This window comes from Saccostrea cucullata, unplaced genomic scaffold (genome assembly GCF_032062105.1).
Source record: "Saccostrea cucullata isolate Sc308-1 unplaced genomic scaffold, CSIRO_AGI_Scuc_v1 ctg4492, whole genome shotgun sequence".
Classification (NCBI taxonomy): domain Eukaryota; kingdom Metazoa; phylum Mollusca; class Bivalvia; order Ostreida; family Ostreidae; genus Saccostrea; species Saccostrea cuccullata.
The window spans coordinates 23,974-35,842 of NW_026931169.1; the positions used below are offsets into that span (position 1 = coordinate 23,974).

The 11,869-nt window shown below is 34.7% G+C and overlaps 1 protein-coding gene across 1 annotated transcript in view; it reads right to left on the reverse strand.

Moving 5' to 3' along the window:
* The window catches only part of LOC134231631 (uncharacterized), a gene marked incomplete at its 3' end in the record, with an annotated part of 35,296 nt that extends 23,893 nt beyond the window's left edge, over window positions 1-11,403 (reverse strand). Inside the window, exons 1-2 of the mRNA XM_062713616.1 lie at window positions 11,327-11,403; window positions 10,285-11,174 (exon numbers count right to left, since the gene is read on the reverse strand). Of these exons, the coding sequence (XP_062569600.1) occupies window positions 10,285-11,101 (817 nt within the window). The remainder of the gene's footprint in view (window positions 1-10,284; window positions 11,175-11,326) is intronic.
* Window positions 11,404-11,869: the final 466 nt, after the last annotated feature.

Here is an 11,869-nt window from a genome sequence, read left to right on the forward strand (position 1 = left end):
TCCTATGTAAAACTTGAATTCCCTATTGTGGCCTCACCCTCTCCCCAGGGGTCATGATTTTTACAATTTAGAATTTACATTACCCCAGAATGCTTCCACATAAGTTTCGGTTTTCCTGGACCACTGGTTCTTGAGAAGATGTTTAAAGATTGTTCCTATATATTTCTATGTAAAACTTGGATTCCCTATTGTGGCCTCGCCCTACCCCCAGGGGTCACGCTTTTTACAACTTAAAATGTACACTACCACAGGTTGTTTCCACATAAGTTTCAACTTTCGTTGCCCACTGGTTCTTGAGAAGAAGATTTTAAAAGATTGTTCCTATATATTTCTATGTAAAACCTGGATTCTCTATTGTGGCCCGCCCTACCCCGGGGATCATAAGTTTCAGCTTTCCTGGCCAAGTGGTTCTTGAGAAGAAGATTTTTTAATTACCCCACCCTATTTTTGTATTTTCTTGATTATCTCCCCTTGGAAGGGGACCTGGCCCTTTTTTTAATAATATAAATTCCCCTTCACCCAAGGATGTACCATGTTTGGTTAAAATTGGCCCAGTGGATCTGGAGAAGAAGTTGAAAATGTGAAAAGTTAACAGACGAACGGACGGACAGCTAGACAGACAGACGGACGACGGACAATGGGTGATCAGAAAAGCTCACTTGAGGTGAGCTAAAAACTAAGTATGTGTCATCAAATCAACTTTAAGAAGTTTTAACAAGAGACCAATCAATTGCTTGTTTTATTTCAATTTTGTTCTTGAGAATTATTCAATTTCTAACATAATGCATTGTGTAAATACAGAACAAAAAGGTTATTCTCACTAAAGCAGTACTAAAACAAAAAGATTAAATAGCATGATAAAGTGTGACACCTCCTTCCTACCCAAACCTACCCCAAAAAATTGTGTGTGTGAGGGAGGGAGAGGGTGTGTGTGTGTGTGTGTGTGTGTGTGTGTGTGTGTGTGTGTGTGTGTGTGCGTGCGTGAAGGGTATCAAACGGGGACATTTGTTTGTTTACACACCTTCCAACCGGGGACGACCTTCCAACCGGGGACGTCCCCGGTTGTCTCCGATTAAAAAAAGCGCCAAATTCGAAATCAGGGATGTCTAATTACCCCAAAAAGCCGAAAAAATCCGTTTTTTAACATGTTGAAAAAATGACCCCGGTTAGTTAGGATTAAAAGATGTGTGTTAGTGTGAACTTTTCATAATGAGCGAAGGTTCGTACTTGGGGGTTACACACGTGTCCCCGGTAGTATAGTGAAAAACATGTCACGTGACCTTTTCTGAAACAAATATTACCTTTAGATATTCCCTTTCTTATTTTTAAGTCCGTATTTTTTTTAAATGTTAAAGTTACATATATTATGTTACGTTACTAGGGTATGATCATCAGCCAGTCTGACAAACATTCGTATCTATGGAACATCAGGATTATAGATGTACGATTGACAAGTTTAGTACTTACGCATGTAAATTTTCTTAATCGAGCCTATAAATTTTTAAGGAATGAAGGTTATTAAAACTTATGTTATTCGAATAATTCGATCATTCTAACATAACTTGGGGCAGTTTGCGCGTTATAAACCACGCAGTATTGCAGTTTGATGATAAACAGTTGCAATACATTCAGCATAATTCATAGGCGTCAAAAGCAAATAAAACAGGTGAGGGGGGGGGGGGGCTAATATTGAAATGAGACTAATCCCCAATAAAACCGTAAACCCTATTCTCAATGCCCACATAATGTATATCTTGGCAAAAAAGTGGAGGACTCAAGCCATTAATTCGAAAAAAAATATTGTTTATATTATGTTTGAATTCTGCAGTAGGGTTGATTTTCTTGAGCTTAAACATAATTCTTGATTTAGTGACAAAATAATACTCATTTCGATAAATATGCTTAAGTATAATTCGCATAGTTAGTTAAAGAATTTCCTGCAAATATACATTTCACCAGAATTGAAAGTTGTCATGCATTTTTTTTGTGGGGGAGGGGGGATAAGAGCGGGGTTGGGGTTAGACAGTTAAAGCTTACAGTGTTTTTACCATTTTATTTCTAAGCTGTTATTTGCATAGGTAAGGATGGTAGATATATCCATATACATGCATGATATTCCTACAATGTACCTTGTAATAGTAGTGTGGCAAATGCTAACTCCAGAAGGTAGTTCTCCGAAAAAATATTTTGACAGACTTGAGAGCTACAGTCCCATCCATTGTGAAAACAGTATATTTATTGCCTGGACAAAATGCAGTGCTTAGTTCTGAATTTTTTCTTACAATTCTTTTTACCTCAACTGCAAAATAAGATATGTCTTTAAAAACTCTCGGACAAATGTAGGTGACATCTGCAAAAAGTGCGTTGGACCAAATTATCTTGCAAACCAAATTGAAAGTATAAATAGTTAAAATCTTTGATGATCACAGGAGGGCTATTAACAACAATAAAATTTAAAAATTAAGCTTCGACAGTCTGAGATTTCTAAAGGGGAGAGATACTGGAAGGAATCTAAAAATATCAATAAATGCCTCGCTTCATGAAAACAAAATGTTTAATGTGGCGTTGAAGAGAAGGAAAGGGAGGGGGGGGGGTTATGCTGTAGTATTTTCATTTATAATTTTTCCTCTGTGATACTTTTTTGAAACTTAGCGGAGTTAATTCCTTGGTAATTTACCGGAATGTAAGTTAGGCAGGTCAATAGGTCAGGAACTAAGGAGGCTTAATTTATGCATATTGGGCTTCGCCCGTTATGCAAATTATCCCATGTTCCCCACTATTGTTGATGCCCTGGCATTCTATACTAACTAGACAGGTATTCCTTAATTTATGCTGTCTATATACCACAGCGATCTGATCATATCCCTTAGAATTCGAAGTACGTAAAGACGAGATATTGAAAAAAAAACCTATATATTAATTAATTAAACCTGTGCGATTCATAAAGTTACCTTATATAGAGTATTTACAATAAATCTGATTAATTAAAAGGATCCTTTATCTATAATTAACCAGTAACCATTGTAAATATTCGTACAACCATTATATATCCTACTGATTAAAAATATAAAAAAAATTATATTTTTATAATACACAGAATAAGTAGCAGTCCACTCCCGGTATGTCGGTACGTGGAAGTTCTTATGAATGGACATATACGTGTAGTACAATGTTTACGTTTGATCACAGTCGAGAGAGAGAAAGGAAGAAGGCGTAAAGAATAATGAAGAAAAAAATATTTAGTCATTTGACTGCTTTTATGAAAAAAGGGTCCTTAAGGACATACGCAAGGTACCTACCTGCATATAATTTTTCAAGATATTTTTAGACAGAAAAACAGCTTGCATTACCAGGGTTTTAGAAAGATAAATTACGAAAATTTTTGCATTATTCAAAGAAAAGAATACAAAAATTACAAAACACAATTTACAGTTTTTTTTTCAAAATTTGTTTAAGAAGAGGTGTGCAAATCCATAATTATATAAACATTTAATGTATTGCACACAGGTCCATCATCTAGTAGAATTCAACTCCAGGGAAGAGCTCAATAAAGTTCAAAGTATGTTGCATATGACCTTAGGGTCAAAGTTTCAAATCGGTATCGTCGTTATTCAGTAAGAACGTATTTTGACGTCGCGTGCTACGAATTAAGTTTCCAATCATTCAAATAAATGTTATAACATATATAAACCCTTAATAGATGTTTTTCTTATAATCGTCTTCTTTCAAAATCTTAAATTTTCAACATATACCATGAACATAGGCAGATCTAGTAATTTCGACCGGGGGGGGGGGGTATAAACGGATTCTGAAAACAGATTATGTTAATTTTGAACATGTGTACCGTACAATTTAACACTTAGATATTTGATATTCTATCTCGATTAAAAGGAACAAAGATCTTGTACAGTAAGACATAAAAACTACTGATGACTAATACCTTTTCTATCAAAAATGTCGGATGGTCATTTAAAGGAAGTAAATAATTTCTTTGCAGCTTAATATATTGTTCCTTTTCAAATTGTTTCATGCATATATCTTTAAGAATAAGTACACTACTGTCGATATAATTATTACTTCACTTTAAAATTGATTTATGCGCTTGGAGGTTTGATGAGGTGTGGATGGGAGTTCCACAATAAACGTATTTAATTCCTAAACAAAATGCAAACTCAATTTCAAGCTTTCATCCGAACAAAACAAAATAGAATCAAAAGTAATTGTTTTTCAGAGAATATCTTAAATTTTATAAATTGCTAACTTTTAAAATATACTCCGTATTTTTACTGAATTCTCCTCCATTGAGGTTTTAGAATAACTCATAAACATGTTCCTTCTTGTATTTTGATCAGCCTAAGGTACATGTATATACATGCGTCATTCACATTTTTTTTGTTTGTATTTGCATATTATATACAGGAATGTCCACTTTTGTATTGTGATAATTTATACCCACAATGTCCCCTTTTGTAATGCGAATTTTTATACACAAAATATGTCCCCTATTGTGTTGTAGATTTTTATACACAAATGTCCCCTATTGTATTGTGAATTTTTATACACAAATGTCCCCTATTGTATTGTGAATTTTTATACACAAAATATGTCCCCTATTGTGTTGTAGTTTTTATACACAAATGTCCCCTATTGTATTGTGTATTTTTATACACAAAATATGTCCCCTATTGTGTTGTAGTTTTTTATACACAATGTCCCCTATAATAATTTATACACACAGTTCCCCTATTTGATTAAGATGTTTTTTTTAATTTATTCCCAAGATTTATTAGTATTAACAAATTATTTCTGTGGTTGTGCTCTATTTTAACGATCTTTTCTGTACTGATTCGCGAATGTCCATATATCTTACTAATATTCTTAAATATCCATTCATGCGTCTTCAAGTTTTCGGTTATAATCAAGTGTAATACATAAAAATATCGGTCTTTCCGCCTTAAAATCTCACTCATCGGAAAACTGGCTCCATAGTAGAACTTCGCCCAAGGAGAACTGGCTTAATCAAATGAGCTAGTCCCCGCCCCCAAAAGCTTATTCTCAGTTATCTATAACACCACGATCCTCATTAATATATATATATATATATATTTTATTTTGGTGTTGGTATAATTGTATATATAAAATGTATATCATTTATAGTAAAGAATAACAGAACTAGAAATAACCAGATTCGAGTTATTAAAATGTGTGTGTAATATGTATAATGAAGAGATAATGGAATTGAAGAATAGTTTTGCAACTGATTAATTAGTGTTCTTTTCATATGTCAAAAAAGTATCTCCTTGTTCATGATTTTTTTTCAGCAGTGATAAAGTTAAATCCTTGAGATTATTGGCAACAGAACAGCTTAAGAATTTTTCATAACTCAGCCCCTACGCTAAATAAAATTTAAGCCATTTATCATATATTAGAAAGATAATTATTAATGGGATTTAAGGTGACAAAAAAGTGTGTAGAAAATTAAGGATAGTTACAGAAAGATGGAAATTGGAACATCTAAGTAAATTAAAATTTCTTAGTACATGTGTTTTTTAAATCTATTTTTTTTTAATCATTTACAACCAAAAAAGATCCAAGAAAAGATTTCAATCTATTCGATCAGTTTTTGTTTGTACAGTGTATCATCTGTCCTTAACATGATAACAAATCTGTTATTATATACTGCATGAAATGCATGAAATTGATTGATTGATTCCTCTAGAGAAATTTTTCACTCATATGTAGACGTACGCCACCGCTTTCCGGTGGAGAGCTTCAAACTTTGCCCTACACTCGACAACCAGGGTCATTGAGCAGTGAGGGATCTTTTTTGTGCCAGCACCTACTGCGACACAGCACTTCGGTTTATACGGTCTCAAACCCGCGGCTAAAGGATTATTTTCACTCAAAGATGATTGATTGATACTGTTTAACGTCCCTCTATAGAATATTTCACTGATATGGAGATGTGAAGTTCTGCAATTTTAGGCCTATGCTCGGCACTTACGGTCTTTGAGCAGGAAGGGATCTTTATCGTGCCACACCTACTGTGACACGGGGCCACGGTTTAAACGGTCTCATCCGAAGGACCGCCCCGTTTAGTCACCTTTCACGACAAGCAAGGGGGTACTGAGGACCTATTCTAACCCGGATCCCCACGGGGCTTCACTCAAAGAAAACCATTGTCAACTAAGGCGCAGCTAATGTTGCCAAAGATTTCGAAGGGTGAGAATTCCAAAGTAGCATTTAACTTCATGCTTTATGCATTATAATATTCTTAATATTCTATGAAAACATATTACAACTAGGGGTACTGTGAGCAATGAGCTCCCTAAATACATGTAATACCCCCGCCTTTCATCTGAATATAATGGCAGTATCCATGTTTTGCTCTGGAAAATTCAAAATATATGTCTGATGGAAAATAAAATAGGAGGTGCACAATGGCAATCTGTAATAAAGATTCTGTGAAAGTTTCATTAAAAATTTCCTTCAGTGGTATGAGAGGAGTTGCAGATAAGAGATGGGTACCCCAAAGCGTAACAGACGGACGTACAGACGGTCGGACGGGCATACATTTTTTTATATATACCCTCCCACTTTTCAAGCGGGGGTATAATGAACCACGTGCGCATGAATTCTGCACAATCAATATTTTTAATGATATCACCGTCATCAAGCAGCGTTGATTGTTGCTACGCTTGGGGGCGTGGTTTCATTAGTAAGCGAATAATAGTGACTGTGTCTCGGGAAATAGTCCTGGTCAAGGGGAACTAGAATCTTGCTAACTCACCAATTATATATTTTTTGACTTTGTTATTATACCGATATAAAAGTAATTAAAAAAATAAAGGATTACGAATGACCGGGGTCTAGCTTCCGGACTAATGCACGATGATTAGCCCCTTGACATACATAGGCGTAGCCACAGGGGGGGGGGGGGCAGCGGGGGCACTAGCCCCCCCACTTTCAGATCGGGGGGGGGGGGCAAGAGTATGTCTGTGCCCCCCCCCCAATTTTTAATGAAGAAGAAAATCACAGCTATTTTGAAATAATATTAAACCTCATTTTATGGCATTTTTTCTATGTTCAACAACTGAGTAAGCATTTCTCTTGAAGTAATATAGTTGTATAATGCGGGTCGAAGAATTGGAATTGAAAGTAACTTGCCTTTGAAAAAAACTTGTCCACTACTACCCCCCCCCCCCTTCCCCCACGAAATAGGATTTTCGAGTTTGGGGAACTTTCACTTTTGTTTTTTTTTTTTTTTTTTTTTTTTTGCTAGTCAAGAATTTATGGACTTGAGCCCCCTCACTTTTAAGTTTGTGACTACGCCACTGACATATTAGAACCGAAACAAAAGTAAAATCTAGAGATAACAGATAACAGGGGAATTAACTTCCGAAGCAGGGATTAGATCATTTGACTATCTCACGGGGATTAGTCCATTCGCAGAGATTTCTAGGGAATTGTTCACATTTTACTGTGTAACTTTTATGGAGGAAAAAATCAGTAGACGTTAAAATTCGTTTTCACATGATTCAAACTTAAACAATTCTTCTGTTCATGGGATTCAAGCAAAATATAAGTAATAAAAAGTATGCATAAATAAAGGACTTTCTATAAAAAAAAATCTTTAAACAGCCTTGTCAAAAAGAACATTAAAAATACATCTACCGCTAAAGCCATTAGAGGTGTTAATACATCTAATTTGGGAAGATTTCCGTTTCTTTTGAAAGCTAAACATTTTGGTTCATGATTTGAAATATATACTTCCTAAATGTACATAAGTTGAAAAACACTCATTTACCATTCAAAAATCTGTTTGTCGTTTATTTTATTATAATGCGGCTGTGGTTTATATTTACTCTCTATATGACAAGGGATGGGAAATCCTACTCTGAGAAAGAGAGAACTTCAAGGAATAGTTTGGTTCTGGTGTGTGAATTCCCCTTGGAGGGTAATTCTGCTCTAGAGTACGATTCCCTGTGGGGCAGTTGGGGGTTGGTAATGGGGGAAATGCACCTCTACAACACCAGTGTCTACTTTCTAAAATAAGTTTTTTAACAATGAGGACGAGGGTGCTCGAACTCACCCTTACGGTACAGTATACATATCTCAAGCAATCAGATGATTTTGCAAAAAGTTAATTGGTTTAAAGTACCCTATTTGCAGCAGTCGCAACTGAAATGTCCTGTAAATTTTCTTTTATAATTTAAGTAACGGTTGTGGAAAACATATTTAACTCCTGTTTTTTTATATTTCTGTTAATTTAGTTCATTTGTATATTTCTTATAAAAAATAAAATTATTTGACTTTAGTGAAATGTATTCATAAACATTTTGTGCTATTAAAAATACTGCACATGTATGATGCTTCCGGATCATCGGTTTCCTGCGTAAAACAAAAAATGAATAATTGTCTTTGCTTTGAAAGATTTTTTAGTTAATGTTTTTTTTAAATAAAAGTACCTGATCAAAGATGCAATGTAATGTAAATATTTTAAAGAAGTCGTCGTACTCCGATTCTGTAATGAAGAGTTTACGTAAATGCATTGGATTTGATTTTAAAGTGTCTATCGATTATATTCAATAGCTGACCATTATGAAAAAAGATTTTCTTTTCATTTTGAAATTGGTCATATTTTGGAGTGGTATTATCAGCGCCCCCTTCAGACCTTGTGTTATATTTTTTATAGTTGTAAGTATGTCAAATGACAATCATTTTTCTTGTTCAATACTCTAATTCTGAGACAAAAAATTTGGAAAATCATAAATTACATGTAAAACAAGTAGCTTTAAATTTTGCAAACTATGTTGCAATCACCATATTTAAATTCCATTAATCATGGCACTGCGACAAAGAGGTCAGTGATGCCAAATTGAAAAATTTAAGACAGATTCCTAAATTTCAAAATTATTTGAAAAGAAAAATTAAAAATATATTTTCATCATGCAATAACTGTTCGTAATTTCCATATTTGATTTAAGATATTAAGCATTCAAGTGCCTATGAAGACAAGGGTCTTAATCAGTGATGAGAAAGGTGGTAATGAGTGAATAACAGGCACAAAAGAAAGGATTTTATTCGTTTTAGAAAATGTCCCCGTTTAGATACAATAAAACAAGAACTGGTGTGTGAATATTAATGAGTGTGAAATAGGTCCCCGTTTGTGCTGTGAAATGTGCTTAGCTTAAAATTAAAGATATTGATATGTTCTCATTATATTTGTCATCAGGGTTACATGGTGATAAATATTTTAAGTCAAAAGTTTATGAAATATTAAAAATGAAGAAGTCCCCACTTTGACAGTCTTTAACCCCTGTCCCCGTTTGACACCCTTCACACGTATGTGTGTGTGTGTGTGTGTGTGTGTGTGTGTGTGTGTGTGTGTGTGTGTGTGTGTGTGTGTGTGTGTGTGTGTGTGTGTGTGTGTGTGTGTGTGGAGAAGTTGGGGGGTCGGGGTGGTGTTACACTGATATGACTCTATAATTCTACCATCTGGTTTCATTGTAACCATAAAATCTCCATGTAATATACATGTATGTAAAATGTCACCCCAGTACAAAGTGTAGATTTACTGAACACCTGCTACAGAAATACACAACATTCCTAGACAGAGCTGTGTTAATATCAATGGTGTCTATATCTCACTGTCAATACTGTACGAAATGTTTGTAGTCACTGTGATTGAACTTTGTTTGAACACATTGAATGATAAGAACTAAGACAATACCCCCCCCCCCCCAACAGTCATAAACCCCAATTCTACAATTATTTTTCCATTTCCTTAGCTGACTCTACAATTATTTTTCTATTTCCTGACATTTGTTTTTGATCTATAAATTTAACCTACAAACCATTTAGCAGAGGAATATGAAATAAAGTCATGATAATGTCAACCCAAATAGAAGACACAATCAATGAGAAATATTTAACCATGTTTACAAATCATTAGACAATCTGTACAAATTCAGGAGTAGTTTGTCACAGACAACAAAGTTAACAACACATTTAGATAACTCTTACATGTTTAATTAAATATAATATGAAAATCAAATCATTACTAATTTGACAACTTATCTATTTATATCCTTTCTTAAAAGCATTTCTTGTTAAATAACACAACAAGTTAGTACACAATTAACCATGTTATGTATTTATACTTAAAAGTTATCACTATGATAATTCCGTAATGTCTTGTAATTACACATAAAACAATGACTATAATACAGTGTACACACTCATCATTGTAAAAAAAAAACATTATACTTCAGTTTTACTTACTGGTCAGATTATCCCCTCCATATATAAGTCTGTATATGTTCACTGTGTTATCCCATGATCCTACCCAGACAGAGCGGGTGATGTCATCATAACTCAGGCTGTGTGGTGTGTCTATCCCGTGTTGTTTTGTCTCTATCTGTGTCAGATAGAGACCATCCTGGTCAATAATATGTAATGTGTCGGTGATATAATCACACAGCAGGATGTGTGACAGCGCGTCAGTACAGATTCCACGTGGATATAGTCGTGATCCTGATGGAGGACCTGTGTAGGAGAAGCGATGTCTTCCTCTTCTGTCTGTCACCACTACACCACGGGACCAGTCAGACACAATAACATCTCCATTGCGGTTCTCTGTGATGTATCTAGGTACATTATACAGCCCCTGACCTGTATTGCCGTGCTGTATGGTCTGTATGTGTTCTCCTGTGTTAGTGTAACGGTTTACCTGGTCTGACAGTGCGTGAGACATCCCGACCAGCAGGTCTCCAGTGGAAGGGGAGCTGTAGACACTGTATGGTATCCATGGTGATGTGTTTGGTATCACTGTGGTCTTTACTTTATCTGTAGACAGTTTAATGATGTTATAGTGACTGTCTATATAAATCAAATCACTATCTCGCGTCACAGTATGTAATCCACCAATATATTCACTTAAACCTGTCACACGATCTAGTGTAACACCTGTCGTGTTTGTTAAGATGAGATTGCCGTGATTATCACTGATCCAGACCCGGTCTGTTGACACATGGGTAATGTGTTTACACGTACTAAAACCTGGCACTGTGATAGATTTCTGTAACACCAATCTATACATCACTGACACCAGACTTCTTTTTTCCTGTGACTTTATAATCCTGTGTGGATTTCCTTCAGTGAGGGAGATCTCTCTGTAAATTACAACATTGTTCTCGAATTATCTTCATTAGGAACACATCTCTGTTGTTTTAAAATAATAAATGTACTCATTAAAAATGTTTTGGTTGTAAGTACTTATACTGTGTTAAACAATTAAATAGAATTACCAGATAAACTTAAATACCTTGACACTTGCTTCTCAATACTTTGTCTTCATTCATAACAGCCTCCAAGTGTTTTCAATTAAACCTGTCTGACAAAGCAATAGTTATAATTGAAACACATGTAAATTGTGACAAACTGTTCAGATTATTATAGATGATATGAATACTGGAAAACAATTCAGGTTCTAATAGATGTTAACATGAAATCATTTAAATTCTGACATTCTATAACACTGTATGTACACTTAGTAATTTACGGAAGAAAAATCATGATAAAAATTGCATTCTTACCATTACTAATTCATAGGTATTACAATAAAGTGTTAGATAGGAAAGTTCTACAGTAACTATGAGACTCTATAGATAAGTATCATTACTGTATATTGTAATACAGTTATAACAAGAGGCCTGTGGGCCAAATCGCTCACCTGAGCACTATGGCTAAAAAATAGAAGCAGAAATCACTTCAGAATTCACCATTGATTAGTTTAGATGGGGGGTCTGAAATTCCAAACTACCAACTACCCGATGATGCTTCCATACAACAAATTCCTTTACTGTTT